Here is a 13,689-nt window from a genome sequence, read left to right as displayed (position 1 = left end):
GTATTCTTCCACACACCATCCTGCTTAGAATTACATGTGGTAACAGCTATGTAATACTTTGTATACATTTATTTTTAAAATGTAAAACACCATGCCTTAAAGGCCACTGGTCACTTATATAAAACAACCCAAAGTGTCACCTTTTCGTTTAAATAATGTAGCAAGAAGAAATTTAATTATCTTTTGATTTTGAATGAATTCCCTTAAATAAACAAATAATCATATGTCCCATGCGGACTCTGATCTAAAGTGCAACATTAACAAGCACGCTTAAAAAGGAAAGCAGGGTATACTTTCTTGGCCCCTTGTTTGTGACATGTAAATGCAGAAATGAATCTGCAGCTTGGGGAATCTGTTAGTAGACTGCTTTCACTTTGGGTTTGTGCTTATAGATGTTTAATTTCACTTGTTTGGGTTAAGACAAACCATTATATCTGTCAAGCTCGCAGTGTTCTCTGCTCCATTCACTCCTTAGGGAACTAAACTTTTAACGTGTGATTTCATCATGCCAAGATCTGAAGACCTTTTCAAAAGACTTATTTAATTATTATTTAACAAATTATAATTAACTATTTAAATTATTTAACAAAATAGTTAAATTAATGAATATCATCCTAAAGTGGTATAGTTTTCAATCAAGTGGCCTTTTGTCCGGGGTCCAGATGATGAAGTTCAATGCAAAATAAGCCTTTGAGTAGCTCTAGAATTTCATCACAGGAAAAGACTGCACACATTTGACTCGTGGCAATAACAACGCCTTTTGGAATTATGTGCTCTGGCCATCAAAAATGTAAAAGAAAATGTTTTATTGAAAAATAAAAAGGCCATAAAAAACCTTTCCAGATTTAACATCAGCACCCACATTGTGGGCCAGAATACAATGCAGTGAGTTTCCATTGCTGAGGCATGATATGTTGGCGGCCCAGTATTTTTGTCCATATAGTCTAAATTTAGATATGTCATCCATGAGACATGGCTATGACTAACACCACTCACACTGTCATACATCTTTCATAATTGAACAAGCGAAAGGTCATCATTTCTACATAGCTGTTGTCATGCACGCTGAAAAGAAAACCAGTGTCACAAAACTTAAAACACTTCCTGAATGGCCTTTGATCAGCATTTCAAGTGTGTGGAAAGAAAAAAGTCACACCTAGACACAAAAAGAACAGTGTGCTGATGTACCTACCAAATGTATGAACGTTGACATTCATAATAAATTCCATTGTGCATGCAGGAAATGGCTTGTCATCTAAGTGTGTGAATATTCTTCATAGTGATTGTGTAGTACATTGGAATTTGTCTAGTCGTTACATCTTTTCACTGGTTTTCACAGCACTGTTTGATGACAGCGCATTGCAAATGACATTGTTTCAGGTCATATATTCAAATGTTCTCTTTGAGCGACAGTTTATAAGTAGAACAAGGCCACAACACATTCATGTTTTACTTCGTGTTGTAAACAGAAGTAGGAACTTGAGTCACTGTTGCGACTACAGAACAGAAATGTGCAGTTGACTGTCATGAAGTACCTTTCAAGAAACTTGTATCGCTGTTCCCGATTGAGTAAAACAATGTTAGTTTTTTGCTATTCCTGAATGACATATTCATTGTCTTTTTGTGAAGTAAAGCTTTTTCTGCAGGTGTCCTGATTTCCTTTTCAAGTGGCTGTTCTTTCATCTTAGTTTGAAACCTCAGAAGTTGCCCTACCCTTTTTATTCAGATTGTTGTTGTGGGTTTATTTTTCTTTGAAAATTATTTTTTACTTAAATTTAGTTATTACACTGAATTGACAATGGATAAAAAAAATCTAGTCTTGTCATTCCCTCAATTTTGTTTTTGTTTCATTATCAAAAACTAATGAAACAAAAACAATAGTATTACAGGAAGTAACAATAGTATTTTATACTTACTTTATCAATACTTTAAAGAAGCTCTGTGTTCACAAAGACAATGGCAAGAACTTTCTGGTAGTTTTCATGTAGTTATTCTTACCTTTTTTACTAAGTATCCCTCTCTGATCTCTTGTGGCTCCATCACGCTGCTGTCTGCTGCAAATGTGACTCTTGTCAGTAACTGTCAAAAAAACACCCTCTTATCCATGTCACCTCTCTCTCTCTCTCTGTGTGTGTGTCACTGTCAAACCACAAAGAACAGCGTACCATGAGCAGGAAGTTGTGCTCTTGGGTGTCTGCCAATAAAGACTGGTCAGCTAGCTTCCTCTTCTCTGCGATATAATTAGTTTGTACTGCTCTGCTGAAGTGTCTAAATTTTATAGTGTTAAATTTAAAGAGATAGCATTGGAGCTCTAATAATAGATGCCCTTGTTTGCGTGTCATTATGGTAAATTTCTGTTTCTATCCATTTCAACAGAGAAGCTTGTACTGGTAAAAGTATTTGTATTCAGCTTACTGTAAATCTGCTGCATTTAGACACCTTCAAACCAAAATTTTAAGCCATTTTTGCTGTGTTAGTCAACTTGTATTTCCCCTACTGTATTTCTGTCTTTTTTTGTTGTTGTGTTCTTTCCCCACTGTGTTCCTTCTTTGTCTTTTTAACACTGCGTTGAATTTGTCGTGATGTCCAGCAGCAGATCAAGTGGAGCAGAGGGAGGACCTAATTGCTGACCCGTGGAGAGCAGAGTTAACAGAAGGTGAGCAGTTTATTCAGGCTGGTTGGCAAAACACTACAAAAATAAGAAAACCAAACTAAATGAGGAACTAACCATGAAACGAGCCAAAACCAAAATGAGGGGATAAAGTAGTCGTATTACCAGCCAACTCAAGAACAATGAACAGAATTTTACTATTTTATGGCTCAGAAACAAAGTTTTCCAGCTGGGGGAGAGCATCTAGGGAAGAGGCAGTCTTGGCAGGAAGGATCATAAGGAACCCAGCATCGGCTGATGTGGCCTGGGAAACAGTGGAACCTCCAGCGGGCTGGGCAGCAGGCCCTCCGGCAACCACCGGCAGCCACCGCCCATGCCTCAAAATTTTCATAAACAAAATCTGCTGGGTCTATTCTGATCAGGGCATACTGTCATGATCTCCGGCAGCAAATCGAGTGGAGCGGAGAGACGACCCAAATGCAGACAGTTGAAGACCTGTCTTAACAGAAGGACAATGTACACACTGCGGGGTGATCAGGGAAGTGGAAACACATGGGAACACAAAAAGTTGATTTTGTTCATCTGGACATAACATTTTCAGTGGGAGGCCTGACAAGTTAGACCTGTGTTGTGCCATCCGCTTAGGCAGAGGCTGTTTGGTTTTCTCGACATATAAATCATTTCAATCCTCCTGGTAATTACTCTGTTTGTGTCGGGGAACCCAATCCTTGGGGTGGACCAATTTTTGGCGCAGTGTGTTTTGGGAGTTGAAAGCTACAGAATGTTTAGAAAAAATACTTCGCAACTGTTCTGATACTCCTGACACATAAGGGATCACTAAGGGTTTTCGCTTAGACAGCAGTTGTCCTTCTTTCCTGGATCGGCTGGAGCTTTCTTTAGGTGGCTTCCCGGCTTTGACAAATGTCAAGCTGGGATCATCACGTCGACTCAGGGCCTTTTTGAAGTGTTTTTGTTCTTCGCTGGCCGCTGTATCTGTGGGGATGGTGTTTGGTCTGTGTTGTAGCGTCCTGATGACACCCAGTTTGAAAGATGATGAGAGTCAAACCTTAAATACTGATCTGTATGCGTTGCTTACAGTACACATTAACTTTTAAATGTCCCCCATTACTGACTGAAATCTCTTAAGAAGGCTAGTCTGTCATTTCTCATATCCTCCCTGGTGAACTTGATGTATTTGTTCTCTGGTTTAATGTGATCAGTGAATTTGGTACATCCTGATCTCTGATTTTCACCCAGTTGTCATCCACATACCTGAACCAATGACTTAGTGGTGTTCCAGGGTAGGATAACAGGGCCCTCTTTTCCACTTCTTCCAAGTAAAAGTTGGCCTCAATGGGTGAAACTGGGGAACCCACGGCACAGCCATGTTTCTGCCTGTAGTACTGACCGTTGTATGTGAGGGTCAGTATGAAGACACAGTTCTGAGAGCAAACACACTTGGTTGGTGCTGAGTCTAAAACACAAACTCTTGGTCAAAGACCCATAACAGATACATTTGTACATCTTACATAAGGCACAAAAAAACCTATTTTTGCCTGCAAACAGAAAGAAGAAACAGATTTGTTAGCACTAAGCATGAATTGGAAACATGGGAGATATGTCAGTGTAATAGGAATATTCATTAGTAAGCATCTAAGGTACATGAACGTAATGTAATTTGACTCTCCACCATCCATCTGGGACTCTCCACCATTTGACCTTAGAACTGAAGAAGCTTCTCGGATGAGAGGTGAAACGTCTGCAAGTAACTTAAAGAAGTCCAGACGCTTTTCTTTGCAAGCTCCTTTGACTACTATGACCTGGATGACTGAGAACCTTCACAGACATAATGTAATTTGACTTTGCTCCTCAGAAGCTGTGCTTAGCTTCTTGGTTTTCACTTAGTTTCTGACATAAAACTCCCAAATCCTCTTTTGCTGTATGTTTATGAAAATCAATACTTTCCCAGTTTCAAGCCAAAGGTTCCACTTTCCCTTTTCATATGCACTGAAAATATGTCTAAACAAACATGTTTTTGGTTTTTTTTTTTGGTTTTTTTACTTTGGAATATTATCACTTTACATACACTGTGTTCAGTATAAGTCAGAAATAAATGTCAAAGTTTATTCTCCACTACACTACACTACAAAGCAGATTAAGTATGTATAATCAGAAATTCTGTGTATGACTTCATCTAAAAATGTATGATTGAAAGTGTTCATATAACACTTTCAATCATACGTGTTTTCAAACTTAACTGAAGCTTCTGATTTGCATATTCTTATTGCATCTTTCTTCTGTATGTTTTGTGCTGCAGTTTTTATAATCTGTAGGATGATTTCATGATGCTATGAATGTTTTCAGCAACCTCACATAAATGTGATTCTCTATTCTAAAAACACTCCCTAACTGATGCATTGCACCTAAAGCTGAGCTAAGGTAGACGCTCTCTGCCCTAAAAAAAATTACTTTTTTTCATAATTGCACAATTTCTTTTAAATGTATTTTAGCAAAGTATGCAGATTAAATTTTAAAAAGCGATAACAGCTTCATATATATAATATGCTTGCAACTACAGTTGCCCTTTGCGCTCTTGTGAAAAACCAGTTAATCCCATGATTCAGGGGTATGTAGAAGCATCCTTAGTGGTAATTATTTGAAGTAACTGTTTTCTGCATGACATTAGCAAGTAAGTAAGTAAAATTTTATTTATATAGCACATTTCTAGATAAAAGATCACAAAGTGCTTTACAAGGTATAGGAACAGATTAAAAAGACAAAGTACAGTCAAAAGTTAACAAAATGCAATTTTAAAAAGATGTGTTTTTAGCTGTTTTTAAAAGTAATCAGTCTCTCACAACATTGTGGAGGGCTTTTGGCCATGGCCACGGACATCTCAACATGCAAACTGGAGAAGCGCTGACCTTCCTAGCAGTGGATGACCCGCTCTACCTCCTGAGACAGATGATAAAATATTTTATAATTACAAATTGCAGTTCTGAGAAACATTAAATATGATCTTTTCATTAACCATTAAAAAGAATTTACAGTCCCACCTTGTTCATCAACTTGTTATCAAGAACGTGCCTGCCACAACGTTTCACAACCAGCTGTCATTTGTTGGCATGAAAGGAAGTCTGCTTATCTGTTGTTTCAGGTTTCAACATGATGATTCAGCTGTCTGTTTCACCAGACTTAGTCACATTGAGTGTGACGCAAGATTGCAAGTAGTTTTTACTTTCACACTTTTCTTCTTTTAATTTATTTTAGTTAGAGTTTTAACTCATTCACTGCCAGCCATTGGCAGTGAATGAGTTAAACCCATTGACTCATTCACTGCAATTGACGGCTATAGACGTCAATGGCAGTGAATGAGTTAATATTATTTCTTGAGAACTAAAATATAAATTTAGTCATGTTGATTTTCTGTTCTGCAACCTTGATTGAGCTCAACGGTATATCTAAAGTGAATTGTAAAATGAGTGATGTTGTTTTGAGATAATGTGACATCATAGCTTTGCCTAAGCAAACACCTCCTCCTTTTGTTCAAACCTTTTAATTTAATTTCGTTTTCTTTTGTTTTTTTGTGATGTTTTTAATGCACCTCTAGAGGGCATAATAACTACATTTAAAACTAAACGCAACACATGAATCCAGGAACACTCACTTGATTTAGCTCAAAAGTGTGAATGATCCTGAGAAAGTCATGCTAAAGATGGCTAAATAACTAATTAATTTACTAGCTCAACTGTTACAAGCTTTCACATGTCCAGAAATCTCCCCAGTGATGTTTAAGAGATTAACATGCAACTGCCTTCCTTTAATCATCCAGTTTCTTTCTTCTTCTTCTTTTCTTGTGAGGCTATGATGATCTCATTCCTATAAACACGGATCACAGGAACATTCCCGATGACCGTGGCATTTATCAAAAAGGACACCAGCCATACTGTTGTCTGTCTGGCTTGAGTCATGCTTTCCTCTTGCCCATGCTATGAATAAAGATCAAGGGGGATGGTATTTATAAGTTTTATTAATAAATCCTGGAGCAGTGTGTATCATTAACCATCAACATGAGAGCCATCTCTCTGTGTTGGTGATTGAAAAGGGGTTACAGTGTGGAATATTAATTTTTTCAAAGCAAACAAAGAGATGTAACCTTGCTTCTTCTTCTATGAGATGTAAAAGTGCCACATTAAAAAAAACTGTATTATGTATATTTTTATATATTTTTTTTATTGACTCTATTTAATTTGTAAAATATGTGTACACACACACACACACACACACGTAGAAAAACATTTAGTATACACATCCAGAAATTTTTTTTTCTTTTTTTTTTTTTTGCATATACTATTATATATTGTACATATATTTATTAGTTTCAGATTTAGCCATTCGTATATTTTGCCTGTTTATGTTATTGTATTTTGCACAACTCTGTTGCTTGTGAAGCTCGCACACAAGAATTTCACTCGCATGTGCTGTACCAATGTACCTGCACATGTGATGTGACAATAAAAGTGATTTGATTTGATTTGATTTGATGATGCACTGTATGTCTCGGGGGTAAGGAGACAAAACATCTGTCAGCACTAAGCGTCTGGAGGAGACATGTAAGGCACTGTAAGTATGATGAAATCAAGGAAACAGTACCACCCCCACTCACTTCAAATCACACACCCACTGTTCACACCTGAAACTACTTGTGGTCATCCATTGTTAAACACCTACACTGCCAAGAAGGCTCACACACATAATGTGATGTGACCACGCATGATAAGGTGCTGCAAGTTTCTGTGTAATACAGGAAAATTGAAAATGCAATACAGCTTTCCAGTGAGTCAGTTTGGGTTTAGGTGGGTGGGTTGGTTTTTTCACTACATTTCTCACACACTTTTTTTTTAAAGTTACACTTCCACAAATTAAAGTGAAAGCTTGTACTTCTTCTAACACTTTGTATAGCTAACTGACAAAACTGCTTATAGTTATAGGTTATTTTTAAGGTGCTTGTCATTTTGCATAGCTTTGGTCCCCGTACAATTCAGCATCAACTATCAGCCTACAGTATCTGACAGCTGTGGCAACTCAGCAAATTCAGAATTTACAAACAAAAAAATATGTGAGCACATAATTAATGCTTTTTGCATTTTGAAATTAGCTCCGCATGCACAAGCTACAATGATTAAACAGTGAGCTTTTAGTAATAAAATAAATGGATCAACTATTATCTGCAATAACATCAAAGTACCCATAATGCAAAATTATACTTTCATTTTCAGTATGTGCATTATGACTCTGCTTTTGCTCTGGGGAATTTCATGATGCATTGACTATGTTCTCCTTGGAATTCAGCGTATTTATGGCATGTAATTGCCACATTTACTTCATCCATCGCTGCTAATACAGTCAGAGCGGTATAGGGTGAGATGTATGTCGCTCCATTTTTCACCCTGTCCCTCCTCATATTGAACACAGCAATAAATACTGCATGTGTTGTTCTTTGCTCTGCCCCGCCCTTTGCCATAGCTCTTGTTTTGCAGCCCTGGGATTGAGGCATCTTCATTCCAGTCCTCTGTACCTCACAAGCACCATCAATAATTCTGCTAAAGAGTGCACTGAGCTGAAAATGGGGGGGGGGGCTAGTAGGGATGTGGGGGGGTGAGGTGACACTTGATGGCTTTTCCATGGCACACTCAATCTCTCTCTACCTCCTTCTATTCCCGTTGTGCTCCCACATTTCCTAACATGACCTTCTGCAATGTTGTTTATCATTTTGTGCCGTATGGACAGCAGGAACACAAACACAGGCACACAGCCTTTAGCCCTTTGAGAAGCAGAGAAGAGGCACCATAAAAAGCTGAAGTAGGCTCTCAGGGGAGCTTTTATTTGTCTTTTTACACTGCCATGCGAAGCCATGAGAAGAGGTCATTATCAATCGGGGGAAAGGGTCTGAATGTTACAATAAGCGCATTATGACAGATAATGGAATCTAACATTAAGGCACTTGAAAAGCATACCTTTTTCATTTGGTTGGAATTTAACCTTGATGTTTGACAATAGATATGTCCACAAAGCAGTTTCTGAGGCTTTATTAAATTTTGTCAGGCGCTGTGTATAAAACCTCTTTATGCCACGGAACATAAGCTTTGCTCCGTTTGTTCACACGTGGTATTTTTAGCTTGTTTATGAGAAACAGTCTGAAATGTTTTTCTTCATTTCTCAAATAAACAAGAGTCTGCTGCCTCATAAATGTTTTCATGGCTCGCACACAAATGGAAATCAACCTTTTAGGCTGAGACTGTTGCTAATAGATGGCAGTGGCCTTCCCTCTGGGTGTTAGAACATTTGTCTGCCGCCACACATTCCACTGAGCCAATTCCTCGTTTGAAACTCGGATCTTATGATACCAGATGAATCAGATGAATTTTTTGCAGCAGAAAACTATCTACTCCTATCATGCTGAGAAATGTAATAAGGCCTCTCTAACTGGTCTTCAATATGCTTTTTTTTTTCCGCTGTGCATTTTTTTAAAGAGATCTTTTGCATATTGGAAGCCCATCTTATTGATACGTGGTCATTTTAAGCAAACAAACAACATTTAATAACAACGTGACTATTTTAGATTTTCGTATGGCGTTGTGATTTAGTTTTTGTTTTGTTCTGCTTTTGCAACTGTCCTTTCCACCAAACCTTCTCTAAACATCTCTTTTCCCTTTGTAATGTTGGACTTTTATTAACAAATGTCAGCATCTGGCAAATCAACTATGCAGCATTAGACACTGTGGCGACCTCTTGTGACTAAGGGAGCAGCTGAAAGTGGCTTTTTTTAAGCATGGTAAGAATACAATTTCAGATATGCTACACACAATATCTGTTGTACCTTCTGAGCAACATATAAGAAAATTAGCATGATGATATAAGAAATCAAATTAAAGATTCACAAATGTATTCCTCTCATCTGTTTCATTTTAATCTGATTTTATCATATTTTAACAGGACAGTGTTCAGAGGTGGGGTTGTTGTTTTTTTTTGTTCAGATGCAATTCCTGATGCAACCCCAAAGAGGATTTGTGTCTCTGAGTGTACTTGAACAAACAATCTTTTCATTGTAAAGCAAATGTGTAAATAAACACTGTTATTATCTAGAACATTCCCAAAGACACGAGAGCTGCAGCCCACATAAAAATAAAAAAAAATCCCACAAAACCCACCCAATTTTAAGTGTAATCAAAATACAAGAGAAAGTGATTTAGTTCCTGGAATTTCTTATTTTATTTTATTCAAAAACATAAACGTCACAGGCTGTTTGCTATAAATGGCTTGTGTTACCCAGTGCAAAGGGTTAAGGTCAATGTATGATCCACCTGCCACTGGGACACAAGCTTTAATACAAAGCAGTAAATTTAAGTCAGAGTGATGAGTAATATCAAAAAGTAACCACCTCCTATTCCCAGTTTAATTCACGCTATATATAAATAAATACATTTATATAATTATGTAACTGTACATAATTGAAAGTAATTTCAAACTTTCTTCTCCTCTTTCTTTCAAATTTTTTGTGCCCCACCATGGGGCCCCTGCCCACACTTTAGGAATCACTGATCTAAAATGAATGTGACCTTGCAAGATTCCTACGATTTAATGACAGCATTATTCAAAAATGTACACAATTACAAGCATAATGTCATTTTATCATACAAACTCCGTTAAGCTGGCACATGTTAAGACTAAACTTCCACAATCTCAGGAAACAGATGTGAGCGTCTCCGATCTCTAACGTATGTTCTATAATTACCTCTTTATTCCCTCATCTGTTATGGTATCAAATATAAAATAAAGGGCAAAGACATTAAGATCACAGTTTAAATTGACAGCAAAGTGAAATGAATGAGCTGCTGGAGAAGATGGCCTACTGCAGTGGGACTAATAAACCTACAGGCAAGTTCAGAAGGCATAGGAGGTTCCTCCATCTGCCAATTAAATGAAGAGGAAACTGATGGATAAACAGTTTCATTGAGGATCAGAAAAGAGTGATGAAGCTGTGAGCGCCACAGGGAATTTTACTGCATTTACATCATAACTGCCACCAACTTTGTCTTCTTAAAGAAAGAAACAAATTTATTGGTGCTCATATTTTTGTCTTATTTTTCTATGCTGCTGCCGACAACTTCCTTCAAGAAGTTAGTTCTAAAAGAAAGTTATGCTATGTGATGTTTTTAATTGTATGTTTGCCCTATATAGTAAATATCAGTTGCCAGACGGCTGATTTTTTATGGCTATTTCTACTCATTATTTTGGATTATAGACATTGGTATATCTTGAAGAGTTTCTTCACACACCTGGTTATGCCTTTCAAAATCTGCACATATGACTACATTGGACCAATAACTAATGTATCAGCAACACTGTAGCAACACAAAATGCAGCAGCTGGAAGATATCGAGTGCTTTCATATGCCTTGTCTAAACCTTTTAAAAGGTATTGATTTGAGTAACAGCCTGGAGCCACTGAGGTGATTTCTTCTCATCGCTGGACCAGAGCACTGATGGGGTCTATCCATATGTCTGTCTGTCTTACTGCCCCAAAGCTTTCTTTTATTTCTTCAGCTTTTACATAAATTCTATTTGACATCTAGTGGTTTGATGACACCTGTGGAAGATATTGCCTGGTTATGCCCCTTTAGCTCCTAAATGCTGACATTTATACTCATGGCTGCAGGCTGTGCCATTTGGCCAGCATCGTTAGTGTACAAATGTTAAATTGTCTTTTTTTTTCTCTCTTTAAAGCTGAGATGAACTATTGTTCCAGCTGTGTAATAATTTGCCCCAGGCCTCGAGCTCTATTTGTTTGAGACACAAAAACAGATCAGTCTGTCTTTGCACCCAGTGAGGCACTTTGACAACTTGGACAACATGCTAGTATTTTATTTTCTCCTTCCACATTGTGATACATAACAATGCTACTTGAAAGCTAGACCATAGTGGCCATTTCCATGTTCTCTACAGACAATAACTCTGAAATCTGCAAAATGCCTTATGACCCTTCTACTCCTGTGAATTGTCTAGTTCTAATTAAAAAGGCTTATATGTGGCTGTGTGAGCACTGGCATGGATATAATGTGCTTTGATGGGAAGGGCTGGGTTGCTCCTGCTCTGGGGGACAGAGGGTAGCAGGGAGCAAAAGATACCGAACAACAGACTGAGGGAGGATATAAATCAAATCTCTCTGGAGATAATAGGACACACAAAACACACACATGCACTGGGTTTTCTGGGGTGTGCTGGAACTTTGGCACCCAAGTCTCCAGGTTAATGACATCAGACCTAATTGGGAACTGAAGCATGCAAAGATGATTACAAGAATAGAAATGTGATTGAGATGGAAAGCATTAGAGATGATTTTTAGGAAAATATGAAGGCATAATAAATTAATTCAGTCTGGTTTTCTTTATCTTATGTGGTTAGAGAAGTGTCGCTGTTATATTTTACCTTTAATAAAAACAGAACCAGGACGATCTGATAAAAAAGGCTGGTTGTAATTGCATATGATGATGATTAAAGCCTTGGCTAAATTCAGGCATTGGATTATGTGACAATCCTTTGTCTGTCTGCTGTCCTTCTGCATGTGATTTGGCTGTTCGATTCAGGAGCCACAAGGCAGAGCAGTCTTTCTAACGGTTCATTTTGGGTAAGTTTTGTCTTTCACATGTATCTTCTTTTTTGGCTCTTAGTCTTGTTTTCTTTGTGGTAGACTGTGGGGATATCAGGGATGGATGCTGACATAAAACAGCCAGAAGGTTAAGATGCAAAACTCAATGGTCCATTCTGAGTAGCCTTTAGCAAGTGGTAAATAAACATTTTAAGTTTATCACCAAAAAGCTAATCATTAAGACTCATTAAGGAGTACTGCTGGGTATTTCATGAAAAAAACGTCTTTCTAATCGAGTGAAATAGTGACACTGTTTATCTTTCAGCTCATGTGGAGCTATGCCGCAGTCAGTCTGGTGCATTAGTCACCTGGTTACTACAGGGATATGTGAAAGATGGGCAATGTATGCCGAACTCCAAGGTTTACATCCTCCCTCAGGCTGTGATTCAAGTTCTTTATAAAACAAGAATCGATCGGCTCAAAACAAAACCAAAACCAAAGCAAATGACGAAAACAGCAAAAAAGTTGCTGCTGTATGAAGATGTATAATGATATACCTCTATTTTGTCTCAATCCCCTGATAAAGCCCATAAGGCCATAACGTTTGCATTTTTGATTATATGGCCTGAACAAATTGGTGAGCTTGTAATTTGTCAGCTTTTTCTGAATGTTTTTGCAAGTGCTACCTGAATTGGTACTTATAATTGGAGTTGCATGATTTGTTCTAGCACAGATGAATATTCTGGGAAAGCACATCCTCTATAGAGACTGTACTAGATATGAATGGAACTTTGGCAAAAAGTTGCAGATGATCTTATAACAACACTTAAATACAAAAGTCGCATAAAATTGTCCCATATATGACCCCTAGCAAAATGTAATTTCTTTTTTTAGAAACCTTTCGTTTGCTCATATTAAACATGCAGGGTATGACAGGCTAGTCAGTGAGAACAACTGGTTACTTTAACCCCAAGACAAGCTTATTCCCTTGTTTCTAGTCTATTTGTTAAACAACAAAGCTACAGATGGTAACTTCATGATTACTGTTTAAACATGTGAGCGTCATAGATCACTTTGTGCAATTCTTGAACATAAGGTAAACTGAACATAAGGTAAATTATTGTATTTTCCCAAAGCCTGCAAGCATGTTGTGTTCAAAGGTAAGTTACATGCTTGTCAAACTTCTGAAGTGCTCAAATTTTTAAAAAGAAGACGACAAAACAAACAAACAAAAACTGAGCCTTAAATATTACACTGAGCCTCTGGTTTTATTTTATTCCAGCTCATGTGCACGGTCTAAGGGGAAACACTTTTTTAGTAAACACAGTCAATTTCCTAAATCTTTTAATATGACATACCATTAGGAATCAAATGCCACTGGTTTTATCCAGCCTCTCCTTCCCCCAGCATCTGTATTTTTGCCTCTATAG

General features: G+C 37.6%; 1 protein-coding gene and 1 long non-coding RNA gene across 2 annotated transcripts in view; both read right to left on the bottom strand.

Annotated features, from left to right (window-relative positions):
- The window catches only part of plek (pleckstrin), a 5,869-nt gene extending 3,450 nt beyond the window's left edge, over positions 1 to 2,419 (bottom strand). Inside the window, exon 1 of the mRNA XM_005727494.1 lies at positions 1,999 to 2,419. Coding sequence (XP_005727551.1) covers positions 1,999 to 2,040 — 42 coding nt within the window. The 5' untranslated portion in view covers positions 2,041 to 2,419. The remainder of the gene's footprint in view (positions 1 to 1,998) is intronic.
- A 1,555-nt stretch (positions 2,420 to 3,974) lies between these two features.
- LOC102216098 (uncharacterized) lies at positions 3,975 to 5,728 on the bottom strand. Its single transcript, XR_311581.1, has 3 exons — positions 5,668 to 5,728; positions 5,470 to 5,566; positions 3,975 to 4,053 (listed from the first exon to the last, which is right to left on the bottom strand). It is a non-coding gene; the product is annotated as an uncharacterized LOC102216098 (long non-coding RNA).
- Between the last annotated feature and the right edge of the window lie 7,961 nt (positions 5,729 to 13,689).

Source organism: Pundamilia nyererei, unplaced genomic scaffold (assembly GCF_000239375.1).
Source record: "Pundamilia nyererei isolate P.nyererei 1_Seehausen unplaced genomic scaffold, PunNye1.0 scaffold00024, whole genome shotgun sequence".
NCBI classification, from domain to species: Eukaryota; Metazoa; Chordata; class Actinopteri; order Cichliformes; family Cichlidae; genus Pundamilia; species Pundamilia nyererei.
Note: the sequence above shows the minus strand (reverse complement) of the source record. Positions and strands in the feature narration are given on the sequence as shown.